The 13,951-nt window shown below is 43.8% G+C and overlaps 1 protein-coding gene across 12 annotated transcripts in view; it reads left to right on the top strand.

The window, feature by feature from the left end:
* CDC14B (cell division cycle 14B) overlaps positions 1 to 13,452 on the top strand; it is a 57,844-nt gene extending 44,392 nt beyond the window's left edge. For 2 of the 12 annotated variants that reach the window (XM_083404081.1, XM_083404082.1), the window contains exons 13-15: positions 2,071 to 2,187; positions 8,483 to 8,539; positions 8,818 to 13,452. In XM_083404081.1, the coding sequence (XP_083260207.1) occupies positions 2,071 to 2,187; positions 8,483 to 8,539; positions 8,818 to 8,857 (214 nt within the window). In that variant the 3' untranslated portion in view covers positions 8,858 to 13,452. Of the gene's footprint in view, positions 1 to 2,070; positions 2,188 to 7,710; positions 7,825 to 8,482; positions 8,540 to 8,817 lie in introns of those variants that run through there. The other 10 variants (XM_083404087.1, XM_083404084.1, XM_083404086.1 and 7 more) reach the window with 8 other exon arrangements.
* The last annotated feature ends 499 nt before the right edge of the window (positions 13,453 to 13,951 follow it).

Here is a 13,951-nt window from a genome sequence, read left to right as displayed (position 1 = left end):
CCTCCGCGGGGCATACCAGGAGAGGCGGTCCCGTAGGTACGTGAAGAATGGCCTCAGGTGATGATTGCAGGGTGCAGGATGGTTCAAATAGGGAGAGGTGGTCCTGAGTCATTTAAGGCTTTGTAGGTCAAAACCCGTACTTTGAATTGGAAACTAATTGGCAGCCAGTGCTGTCAGGCCAGAATTGGCGTAATGTGCTCAAACCGTCCTGCCCTGGTGACCAGCCTGGACGCCATCCTCAGAGGCAGCCCTACATATAACACATCACAGTAATCCAGCCTGGAGATTACCAGAACATAGACAACGGAAGTTAGGTCATCCCTGTTCAGATAGAGGTGCAGCTGGGTCAACAGCCAAAACTGATGGAAGGTGCTCCACACCTCTGAGGTCACCTGAGCCTCCAGCGAAAGCAAAGGATCCAGGAGTACCCCCAAGCTATGCACCCACTCCTTCCAAGGGAGTGTAATTCCATCAAGAGCAGGCATCCGGTCTAGGGAGCCGCCCACTGACCATGCCTTCGTCTCACCTGGTCCTGTCCGTCCACTGCCTCACCTGCAGATGTAAAGGAGACATTGTTGTGTGTCATCAGCTCATTGCTGACAACATACCCTAAAGCTCTGAATAATAACCTCACTCAGCGGTTTCATGGAGATGTTAAATAGCATAGAGGATAAAATTGAACCTTGAGGAACCCTACGTTGAAGGCTCCACAGGGCCAGAGAGCACTCCCCAAGCATCACCTTCTGGAAATGGTTATCTAAGATGCTATGTGAGTGTGCACCAGGTCACCAGCTAGGAGGGAAAGGGTTTGCAGTAGGGTAATGTTGTTGTTGTTGTTTAGTCGTTCAGTCGTGTCCGACTCTTCGTGACCCCATGGACCAGAGCACGCCAGGCACTCCTGTCTTCCACTGCCTCCCGCAGTTTGGTCAGACTCATGTTTGTAGCTTTGAGAACACTGTCTAACCATCTCGCCCTCTGTCGTCCCCTTCTCCTTGGGCCCTCCATCTTTCCCAACATCAGGGTCTTTTTCAGGGAGTCTTCTCTTCTCATGAGGCCAAAGTATTGGAGCCTCAGCTTCACGATCTGTCCTTCCAGTGAGCACTCAGGGCTGATTTCCTTAAGAATGGATGCGTTTGATCTTCTTGCAGTCCATGGGACTCTCAAGAGTCTCCTCCAGCACCATAATTCAAAAGCATCCATTCTTCGGCGATCAGCCTTCTTTATGGTCCAGCTCTCACTTCCATACATCACTACTGGGAAAACCATAGCTTTTACTATACGGACCTTTGTTGGCAAGGTGATGTCTCTGCTTTTTAAAATGCTGTCTAGGTTTGTCATGCTGATGAAATCTCTCCCCTTTCCAGTAATAACTGGGTAGTGAAGTGGAGGAATTTAAGAAGTTTGTTCCTGCTTCACCGCCCATGGAAAGCATGAAAAGAAAACAAGGACATTAGGAGAACAGGATAGCAGCAAAGCAGAAATTATCTTGTGGTGTTTTTTTTTAAAAAAGTGTTGGTTCACATAACTTTTTGAAAACTAAAGAGTTCATTTGTAAATCCTGAGCCCCAGTGTAGGGATTCACAGATGGTTTTTCCGTGTGTGTAAAAACCAATTTCTTTGGTTATAAACTCCAGTGGTCAAGCTTGGGCAATCACTTCTCCTTTTTTATATTTAGATATTTCTTAGTATCAGTTCATATGTTGGATTATGTGGTCACCCGTGCCTTGTCTAGGACATTCAGGAGTAATGCAGAGATGTTTGCATGGTAGGATCCATAAAGGCACTTTTGTTGCACTAGAAAGAAAGAAAGAAAGCCCTTTGCTTCTCTGTTTTGGAAGTAAAAACTTGAGCCCAAAATGGTTGGCTGTATTAATAGTCTGAATGAAAAGTTTTAGTGGATTTAAAACAGAGCAGAAATCTGAATACTACCCCACACACAATGAGGAAAGATCAAAAACAGTTGTCCACAAAATCCTGTCTTTTAGGCATCTTATGTAGGTGTTTTTATCTTCGTACATTATGTACATTTCAGTTTACTTTTAAGTAATTTCTTTCTCCTACTCCTTTCAGGGTGATTCTGCAGTCCAGTGTTCAGAAAGGTAAACAGCCTGAAACTAGCAATTCTGACAGTTCAGGCCATTCTAAAAGAACAACCAGGTCTACTGCAAGAAAAGGCAGTTTTAAAAGGTGAGAACTACTGTGCTGCCCTGCAGACACTGTCAATTAATGAAGGCTGAACTTTAAATAAAATTCAGGCTTCTGCTGCTTGAATTAAATGCTGCTTCCAGACAAACACTGAACCGTAGTTTTAGTGCAAGTAGCAGTGAGCTTTGAGTTCACAGATTCCCCCTTCCCTCCTCCAGCACAGCCATGAGGTCAGAGGCATCCTCTTTTAAGTTTTGAACTAACCTGTTTCTTTTTGTATCTGAATTTGAGGGGTGGGAGGAACTACGTTTAGCTTTTGAGAGGCGGGGGTCCCCTTTTCAAATAAGCCCACGTCAAATTGTGGTTTGTGATCCTGGCATACTTAAAACTATAGTTTAAACTAATCAGAGCTCTTGCCGGTTAGTTTAAAAGTAGAAATGGATGCGGATGATGTTCTCCTTATGGCATGACTCGTAAGAGGAGAGAGGAAGGGGGAGCATCTGAGACCAGGACTCCACGGCTGCTCACACACATAAAGCTAAAATATGGTTTGGTGTTGCATCCAGCCTGGGCCCAAGTATCCTTTGCTAATGTATTGGAAAACTGTATTTAAGACAGAACTGCTTGAGTTAAATGTGGATGTTTTGAATAACATGTATCATGAAGGCATATGAGGTCTCCATCTTTGCTAAGCAGGTCCAACTCTGGCCACTGCCTGGATGGGTGACAACCTCAGAAGCCACGTATGAAGGTTGAATGTAAGCTGAAGTAAATCAGTAAAAGATGTTTTTATGCCATCAGCCTCCCCTTGTAAAACAAGTTTAAAAGACCTCTGTGTGGGTGAGAGAGTCTCTTAGATATAAGAATATGAAAATTATATAAATGCCTCCTCTACTTAGATGCAAAGGCCTTAAAGAACTGAGCAGGAGGCATGGTGTTTATAGAAAACAATGGGGGGGGAGAGACTTGAACATACAGGATTGCAAGATTTTGTTGCTTAATGTGTATTTAAGATATATTTTGAATGACTAAAAGATGCCCATGATTAATCAGTCACCAATTTGAAAAACATACAGGTGCTACTTTTTTAAAAAAAGGAAAAAAGAACTGTAGATGGCAAGTGCCATTTTGGTATTGTGTCCTGTGTGAGAAAGGAAGGGGAATACATTTCTTGTAAGATGATGGCTGCTGGTGCCATAAGTGTACATCATCAAAAACAAAACAAAACACTCAAGTAGCTATGCCATTGTTAATTTTAGAACTATTGGAGGGGGCTTTTTATAACAAATCACTTGATATTAGACTGGCCATTAGTTTAACAGAAGGAAATAGAAATTGTATTACATCAGAGTTTGAAAAAATGCATGTTATTTTTTGGGGGGTGTAAATTTGGTTGTTGATGGTGCATTTTGAAATGTATTCTTGCAGTAGAGATACTAGTCTGGGTTTCCATGCTCCCCTTCCCCCTCCAACCACACGATCTAGTTCCAGGGCAGCAGGGTTGTCCTTGCTTGGCAAAGATTTACTCCTTGGAAGTATTTGGTGAGAGTCCTTTTGTTGATAAAGCTTTATCACCTCTAGCCAGCATTTCATTCCCCTCCTCCAGCTGTTCTGTTCTTCTGTTTTTTACTAGCCCTTCACCTGAATCCACTTGCTGCAGCACTATTGTTTTGTGCTATCAAGGCGCATGGTCTTTACTCTTGTGTAGTGAATGAAACACCTTGCGACAGTAACAGCCACCTATCCTTACAATGTCAATGAAATTTTATCTGGACAATACTTATTTTTCTAAATGGCTTCAGCAGAAAGAATTCCTGCTTTTACTTTTAATATTTGCTTGTTTCAAAATTATTCATATTTCCACTACTTTCACAATCCACTAACTATTTACTCAGCTTGTTGAAGCAGAATGAACAATGAACCAGTTTCTCAAAACCTGCTGATTTCGCTGGCTATCTTTCCTCCTTCTTTCTGCATAGTCTTACTGTTATCTTTGGTATGCCTTTATTTGAACTTCTTTGTCTTCAAATATCCCTAACGTTCTATTTCCATTGCACTCTAATAGAGCTCTGCCTTCCACACTTTTTACTTGACCAGATTCAGATATTACATCTTGCCTTATTAAGACAAGATATGCACAAACCATATAAACAGACATGCCACCCCTTCCCTTCTCCTTTCTCTCCGAGGACCCTTTGAAGAAAATAGGGAGGCTGCAGGCAGTGGCGTAACGTGGGTTGTCAGCACCCGGGGCAAGGCAAGTAATTTGCACCCCCCCCCGCTGCACTGCCCCTCCCCCAGATAGTCCCTCGCTCTCTCTCCGCACCGCACGCCTGGCACCCTCCCCTCCACAGTGGGCGGCGACCCGGCGGCTCGGATTGGATTCGCACAGCCAGCACTGCAGTGAGAGAGAGAGAGTGAGCCAGGTAGGGGCAGAGAGCTGCGAGTGCGAGCGCCCCCCCCCAGATGTTGTGCCCGGTGCCGCCGGGCCCCCCCCCCTGCACCCCCCATGCTACGCCACTGGCTGCAGAGGCAGAAGAGAAGGTGGTGTCTCTTACATGAGCAGATTTCTGCTTGTGCAACAAGGATTCTGCCCTATAGGTTTGGTTAACCAAGAAAGTCTTCAATCTTGATGTGCTGAAGAGAGAAAAAGTGGTGCAAAAACAGAACATGCAGGCACAAAGCTCAAGCCTAGTTGCATCTGAATGGGCCCTTTCCTTAGAAGATATCTTGGGTCAGTAGATTAAGGGCCCACAGACTAAATCGTTGCATGAACTGGATATTTTAGGCATTGGATAATTGTGATTTAAATAGTACACAGTAGGGCCAGGCAATATCTGGTTTTCACCATCATGATATATCACTGGCTAAACATTGCGATATACTGATAAATCACAACATCTGAAATAAGGATGGAGCTATGTAGAGGCATTGGCCGGCTTCATGTTTTTCCCTGCATTGTAATTTTTGCTGGCACCTGCTCTTGTGATTTGCTGCCTCCTGCAGGAAGTTGAGCAGGCAGAGTTAACGGGCTGCAGGAATCGAGAGCATTGGCTGGCTTCATGGTTTTCCCCACATTATGATTTTTGCTTAGCGCACACCCAAACACACACACACACACACATCGTGATTTGCGATATATTCCCAGGTCAAAAATTATGAAACCGCTAGCAAGATACAGACTTCAAACCAGTTTTGGATAATATATCAATATACAGTTTCCTGAAGTTTTGTGGTAGCCATATTTCTTTCGACTTTAGTGGAACCGAGGTTAGAGAGGAATTGTATGCTGGTGTTTGAGTAGCAGAAATTAGTCATTTACATCAGGAGTGAGGAGCCTCAGGCCTAGGCATAAATGTGGCTCTTGGGACCTCTTTCTTTGGCCCTCAGGATGCCCTCCTCCAATAGGTCACCCTCTTCCTAAGTGCTTTGCCAAGAATGTGTGCTCAAACTGTGATAATGCCTCTTGTTTGGCTCAAATTTGAACGGACAGGTGTATGTGTAGAAACCTGATTTTTTGCACGGCTGGACTGTAATCTGTTGCACAGTGGTAAGACTCGCATGAATATTACCCCTGGCTGCCTGTGAGGGTGTGACCTTCAGACCTAAAATGATTCCCCACCCTCAGTTTTCTACATCACCTTGAATAGTGATGGACGCTCCCTTTGTTCAGCCTCTTGCACAATTGCTTCAGTCAAATAATATCAAATATTTAAAAGAGAATGGAAATCCAGGAACCAGCCAAGGCACCAAGGCGCACTTGTGATGTGGCTCATCCTATCTTTTGAAATTTTAGCAATGATATGTTAAGTGAGAAGATAACAAAAATGAATCTGTTATGCGTCACTGTGTTAAAAAGAATAGAATCAGTTTGGAAGATTATGGGTAGCAAAATCATACCCTCTGTCTTCCATTTCCAGGTTTCCCCCAACAATAGTTTGCCAAGATGTCCAAATTCCTGGACAGAAGGACTATTTTCTCTTTGCAGAGGGGATATCAGTGGGTGTTTTCTGACATTGGCTACAGCCCATACTCTGGAATTCTAAACTAGGGTATACAACTTAGTGGTGATCACACCTCCCTTCTGTAAAGGGCGAAGACCAGTAATTCTATAACTTGTTTTCTCAAGTCCTATGTACAGAGGGGGATTTGGCACACTGTATTTCCCAGGCAGAAGTAAGTAAGGCACACAGAAGTGAATTTTGGAGATGTGGGAACTGACTCCTATAATGCCGGAAAAGTCAGAACACATCCTAGAAACATACAAGTGACCCAAATGGGGCATGGAGGGAGTTGTTTTCAAAAGCAACTTGCAATGTTGGCCACACAGCAGTTTTATGTATCCTTTGGTGCAGTGCTGTGGCGCATAAACAGAAAAGCAAATGCCCCTGGGGGGGGGGGGGGAATAAATGTGTTTCCTTTGGAAGCCTTGCCTCCTTCCATACCCCACTCTCGTAATCTGCATTGTGCCACAGTCCTTGGTCTGGTCAGTAGATTGAACTTCTAAGGACACTGATCTGTTGTACATACGAAGACACACCTGTGTGACAGATCTTGCAAGGTAGGCTTAGGCCACATTTACCGTATTTTTCGCTCTGTAGGACGCACTTTTTCCCCTCCAAAAATGAAGGGGAAATGTGTGTGCGTCCTATGGAGTGAATGCAGGCTTTCGCTGAAATGCAGGCTTTCACTGCGCACCCCGGGCTTCAGGCAGCTATCCGCAAGCCTCCGAAGGCTTACGGATAGCAGCCTGTTCTGGGGTCGGGGGGAAGCTCAGGCTTCCCCGATCCCCAGCCCCACAAGCTCTGGGAGCGGCGGCGAGGTTGCGCGCAATCTTGCCACCGCTCCTGGACCTGTTCTGGGGGCTGGGGTCGGAGGAAGCTCGGGCTTCCCCAGCCCCGTGGCTGGGGAGGGAATAATCCCCCCGTGCGCCCTATGGTCCGGTGCGCCCTATGGAGCGAAAAATACGGTATCAGTCTTAGCAGGTGCTCTGTGTAAGGTCCCTCAATGCCGTACAGAGAAAGCCCTATGCTACCACCAGGCATTTTGTGGGTCGTGACAGCATAGAAATTCTATTGCAGGGGAAACAACCATTGTTAGAAAAGTACCGTATTTTTCGCTCTATAAGACGCACCAGACCACAAGACGCACCTAGTTTTTGGAGGAGGAAAACAAGAAAAAAAATATTCTGAATCTCAGAAGGCAGAACAGCAAGATGGATCTCTGCGCAGTGAAAGCAGCAACCCCTCTTGCTGTTCTGCCTTCTGGGATAGCTGTGCAGCCTGCATTCGCTCCATAAGACGCACACACATTTCCCCTTACTTTTTAGGAGGGAAAAAGTGAGTCTTATAGAGCAAAAAATACGGTACTTTACATATATGTAGAACTGCTTCTATATCGGGGTTGCTCACAAGCACTTCTACGGAGCGGGTGCATCCGATTGCCTCAGCCAGTTCAAAAAATAACACCGGATCTTAAGCTCCTACGCAGTTTTCAAGAGTGCTTAAGTAACTCCCTCCCCTCTTTCTCTTGAAAATGGCTGGAAACCTTTGCTACAAATGAAAGAGTCGTCCCATGTTGCTACAGATAGCAGTTTAGGGAGCAAGATACTGTGTTGACACGATGAGTGGAGAGAGAATGGATTTTAAAAGGCACTTGAAGAATAGGATCAAACACACCGTAAGTCCTACACTATTAATTAAATAGTAAGAAATACTTTTAATTTCTTTCAGGGATAGTTTAACCATTTAACCATGGAAAAACTGCCGGGGGGGCGGGACACACACACACTTTGTTTTAAAAGATCTCCATCTGCTTTTAATATCATGAGTTGCATTTGGTCTTTCTTGTTTAAACTGAAGGCTGAATAAAACGACAGTAAAGGTAAAGGTAAAGGTACCCCTGCCCGTACGGGCCAGTCGTGTCCGACTCTGGGGTTGTGCGCCCATCTCACTTAAGAGGCCGGGGGCCAGCGCTGTCCGGAGACACTTCCGGGTCACGTGGCCAGCGTGACGAAGCTGCTCTGGTGAGCCAGCACCAGCGCAGCACACGGAAACGCCGTTTACCTTCCCGCTATAAAGCGGTACCTATTTATCTACTTGCACTTAGGGGTGCTTTCGAACTGCTAGGTGGGCAGGAGCTGGGACCGAAAGACGGGAGCTCACCCCGCCGCGGGGATTCGAACCGCCAACCATGTGATCGGCAAGTCCTAGGCGCTGAGGTTTTACCCACAGCGCCACCCGTATCCCTAAAACGACAGTACTTCATTCATTAAACTCTGACTGGTCTTGAAAGAATTGTTTTCCCTTTACCTTTTCTTTCTCTACTTTTCCTACAGTCTGGTGCCCCAGAGGGAAAGAAGGAAAAGGGATGCTTTACAACAAATGCGCTTATGGTACTTTCTTCCCACTGCTATCCCTTTATAGACCTGAACTCTCCCTGCCCCCCTTCCCTGCTTCACTGTTTGTAATCTGAGTTGCTTGGCCTGTCCTTTCGTTTACTACAGATGTTGCATCGCTTTCAAAAATGCCGTCTGTGAGTGGTCCTTTCCCTCCCCGAGCTCCTATTTTGTTTGCTTTCTTAGTTTTATATTGGCTAGCAATGCTCGAATTACTGGTTTGTGTTTTGCCAAGTGTATCTGACATCTTGCACGCCTCATTTTTATCATTTCAGCAGTGCTCCCAACCCAAGAACCAGAACTGTGTTGCGTTAAAAGCAATCAGAGTGGAAGAGGATGCAAGGGAAACAAAAGGACATGGCTGCCAATTAAAACAATTGGAAGAAACTTTTTTGTATATATAAAAAAAGCAGTGGTCTATTTTTTATATTTAGTTGGAAGACGTTTTAGTTTTGTGAAGAGAACTTTTGTGTGAGGACCTTAAATTACTGTAAACTGTACCATTTTTACTTTTAATGCTAGGAAATTATTCCCAAATATAAAAAGCAGCGTGTAAATTTTAGCCTTCGGTCTGAATAACTCTTGTTATCAAAAGAGCTTTCTTTTCCGTACAGCGCTCATGTCTAAAATGTGATGGCAATCATCTAGCTTGTCAACCACCAAGACGACTGTGGCATTTTAGCTATTTGGAATGACCTATGTAAGTTATCAATGTAATTTCTCTCCCTAGGTGGAGAGAAGTGATACTTCATCTCCCCCCCCCCCCCATAAACAGCTCCATAAAAGTTTGACTATCCTAATTTTAGTAGGATTTTTATAAAGCGGTAACAGACTACTAAACTAGCATCCATCAAATTGTGATTTATTTTCATGTTTTTGTTTTCTGGGGTTTCTGTTTTTTTCTCTTCAAGTTACACCCCTGTCTGTTGTGTTACTTACTGCTTCTAATTGAAATGTAAAGATTGTATGTGCCGTATTTTAGGGCCACTTTGGAAAGTTGTTCTCCTGTGCAAGTAGAGAAAAACTATCCTAACACGACTTGTTTTGGGCCAAAATGCAGGAGGCAAGGTGAGCTTCCTAGTAACTTTTCTTTCTTTGCAGATATTTACACACACCATCTCATGTCTATAAAAGCAATGCTAGGGATGTCTCTATCCAAGCCTACAGCAGGCATGGCCAAACTTGGTACTCCAGCTGTCTTGGGACTACAATTCCCATCATCCCTGACCACTGGTCCCGCTAGCTAGGGATGATGGGAGTTGTAGTCCCCAAACAGCTGGAGGGCCAAGTTTGGCCATGCCTGGCCTACAGCATTACCTAGGGGTTCAGACAGGAGTCTATACGCCAGCCCTACCTGGGAAGCCAGAGATTGAACCTAACCTGGACCTTCTGAATAGAAATGCATGAGCTCTAGCACTGAGCTCTGACTGGAGTTGCAATAGCCTCTTTGCTCCCCTTGTCTGACACACTGCATCTTTAAATTACTTTTTTAATGGAGAAGCAGTAGTAGCAGCCCTGGAGGCAAGTGTACCTGGAGCATCCTAAGCTATCATAATTTTCATTTGTGGCTTTAAAAAGTTGGAAGAATGGAGCCAAAGCACCACGATGCTTTTTTCTGCCCTTGTTATTGGACATAGCACTTTGACAGCTGCATTGGCCACCTTGTTAGATCTTAAAGGGACAGGAATTAAAGGTACAATCCTGCTCCAGGAATGCTGTTTTTCTTCCACTCTGCTCTTTCCTGCCTAGGGAAATATTGCTGTGGGAGCCAGAAAGTGGCACATGAACACCTATCTACTTGACAACAGTTGCTGCTACTTTTTAAGTAGGGCGTTGGCTTTGTGCCTTAGGATTTGGCTGGGGGGTGGTATCTGCCCCTGTGGGGCTAGCAAAAGAAACCTAAAACTAAGAGACTGCTAGCCACTTGACACTGAGCAAGCTGCTAACCATCATAGTTTCAATGAAGAAGTTGCTGCTAACAGTTGCCAAGAAATGCAACTATGGTTTCATGAATATGTTATGATTGAATTCTCACTGCCACGACGGACACATTCGCTAAAATTGGTTCCCTTATTCATGGCCTGTAACTTCCAGCATGTTACTTTAAATCACTGAGCTGCTTCATGTTACTACAAAATTTCTCCATGGCGTAGCGGCTTTCATTTAAGAATCTGCAGACTTCACGCATGGAGATTATTTGAAAGAATGTGATGTTTCTACATCATGCTGGACTGATAGAGCCAATATTTGGTTTCACAGCCTGTGTACATGGTACGAAATACTAGAATTACCAAAAGGTGAGATACAGTCCCCACCCCTCTTACTCTGCAAAAGTGCTTTATGAGTAAGGATTTTGTGATGTCTCTGTGGCCCTCCAGTGCTTGGGTTACAACTCTCATCATCCCCAGCTATTTGGTCATGGGACCAAACAACCTTCTGCCCAACAGATCTAGTCTCCTGCTGCTACTCATTTCATATTGGGTATTTATCTTGTCCAGTAGAGCTAGGCAAATAAGAGTATCCAAATAGATACAGCCTGTTAAAAATGAGAAAATGTGCTGCTTTAATCTTGAGCATGGGTAGGCAAACTAAGGCCTGGGGGCCGGATCCAGCGCACTCGCCTTCTCAATCCAGCCCGCAGACGGCCCGGGAATCAGTGTATTTTTGCATGAGTAGAATGTGTCCTTTTTATTTAAAATGCATCTCTGGGTTATTTGCGTGGCATAGGAATTCATTTTCCCCAAAAAATATAGTCCGGCCCCCCACAAGGTCTGAGGGACAGTGGACCGGCCCCCTGCTGAAAAAGTTTGCCAACCCCTGATCGTGTCAAATGGACTGATACTCAAGATCAGTATATGCATACACCGGGGCCCAAATTTTAGGATGTGAGAAGGTAGTTTATATGGAACTATAACTTACTTTGTATAAAAGAACTAAGCCCAGTTCCTTCATGGGAATATGATTTGCTTGTAGAACAGCAACTCTGGCCTTTACTTACAATGGCCGTTGCTACCAGAGATTTATGGTCAGTACATGGACTAGATGAGCCTTGGGGTCCCTTCCAACTTTATGATTCGATGTTAATTACCTTTGAGTTCCAAAATGTAAGCCTACTGAATCCTATTAGGCAAGGGATGAAGGTTAGCCGAGATCTCAGCCTATTAGATACATAGCCTTGGCTTGTCAATTCTCTGAGTTGCTGGGGGGAAAGAAACTATTGTCTACTAATGAGTCGGGTGAATTCAGATCTTATGGGACTGCGAAAGGCATAGGGATGATGTTCATCTTCAAAAGAGATAATCAATGGCCCCCCCCCCCATTTTACTTAGTGGGGTTTCTCCTTCAGTGACTCAAATATTCACTTGAAGTTTGGGACTGTAATTCCTCTCTACAAGATAACCTTAGAAGAGTTCCTTCTGTTGCCTTTGAAAATATTGCACTAATTTAGGGGTTAGCCAGTATAGAAAATGCAAATACTAAAAGCAGACAAGCAACAATATTTCAGTTATCTGAGGCCTGGACGTAGGTGTGCTATTTGGTACCTTCTTGCAGTGTGGGGTAGACCAGGTCCATGGCAGCCTTTTGCTTTAACTTGAGGAAATGTTTAAGATGTCTCATGGGAGATGACAGGCCGATCCTGGAAGGCTGTCATTTAAGACAGAATTGCAAGGTATGCTTGAGCCTTCACTTAACTAGATTAGCAGCAAGGCCTTGATGGAAGGAAAGATTACTTAACAGTCCACAACTGTTGTTAGTCCACACAACTTACTGTTTTACTAGCTGGCTTCTCTCCAAATTTTGTTCAGCCACACTTCCACTCCCCACACTCAAAACCTTAAATGTTGGCCTATAAAGATTAGAAGACCTTTAAGCTGCATGGAGAAGCTCAATCATTAACAGCCCAATCCTAGGCATGTTTGCTTAGAAGCCCCACTGTTTTCAGCGGTATTTACTGCCATGTGTGTACAGAATCGCATTTGCTATTAGCCACCAAACTTTGGAGAGATGACTTCTCTTAAACCCTGAACATTTTACTATACACACTTCTCTTACACACAATTCTCCTGTTCCTTAATAACGCAAATATAAATGATTTGCAGCAACAGCCACTTGAAAACCACTGCTCCGATTTAAGGCACCTCTTACTTCATGTTAAGTTTGGTAGTTTTTGCGGAACTCTAGTTCCAGGTCTTACACATCTCAAACCATCTTTGAGGGACACAGTCTGGTAAGTCAGCTGGAAAATATATTCTTGTTTCTCAGTCCTTTCTCATGCCTAAAGTGGGGCTTGTTGCATTTTCCAGGCTTGTAAACCAAAGAGGGTTCACAATTCTTCTGCATCATTTGCTTTAGTTTGGGCTTTTATAGAGCTACTAAATGAATGCCATTTCAGCTACTGGTTTTGCCTTCTACGTACACACCAACCCCACCCCCTGAAATTATTCCAAGTCAGTACTGGTTTATTGCAACTGCGGCACAATTTTCAAACTTGCCAACTTAGGGCAAGGTCATTCTCAAACATCCACCTGCTATGACAACAGCTGTGCTGTTTCAAAACTGGACAAAAACATAGCCTTCCCCAACCCACCCAAGTTGCCACTTACATTTCCCATATATGTTGCCCTACAGTTTTTATATGTATTGCCTTGGAAACTCTTGTACAGATCATTTGTTCCAAATATGTGGTGTAATCAATACTGCTCATCTTTTTTTAAAGCAAAAAAAAAATTAATATTTTTTAAAGAAATCAAGAAAGGAAGTTTATTTTGCTAAAGGTATTTTAAGGGTAAATTAATACTATCTTGGAAATTTGATCTGATAGTGTGTGTTTCTTATTAAACCAGTGTAATTTGATTATATAAATACTGACATATAAGAGAACTGTATACAAATAAAATATATTGCTTATATCAGGCTCTGCAATGTGTAATGTTGGTATAAAAAGGCACTGGTCCTTTCCATTCAAGGGAAAACAATTTCTTGGTAGACTGTCTCGCTCTGGAGGAATTTGTATCCATGCCTTAGCTGCAAGGGAGCCATAATTCACATGCATTACAGAATAACCCTTTTACCTGGGGCTACTTGAGGGATTCTGTATTTCAAAGCGGCTGCCCAAGTACAACACTCACAAGTACCCACACCTAAATTATCTACAGTGATTAGTGCAACTCCTGCAAAATAAGATGGGCTTTTAAAAACCATTTTTTCATTAATTAGGCAAGGAAGTGGCAAAGCCTTCAAGCCTAGTCCCAAACTGGATGAACACAACCTGGGTGCAATTTCAGAAGGGTCAACAAAGCACATGGAGGCTATTACAATTGTAGATGAAATGCCAATGAGTAGGGGTGGATTGATCCAGTAGATTGATCCTGTATAAAACTTGGATATGTCTGTAGCCTCACTGAAGTG

The sequence above is a fragment of the Podarcis tiliguerta genome (genome assembly GCF_965153285.1).
Source record: "Podarcis tiliguerta genome assembly, chromosome: 11".
Classification (NCBI taxonomy): domain Eukaryota; kingdom Metazoa; phylum Chordata; class Lepidosauria; order Squamata; family Lacertidae; genus Podarcis; species Podarcis tiliguerta.
Note: the sequence above shows the minus strand (reverse complement) of the source record. Positions and strands in the feature narration are given on the sequence as shown.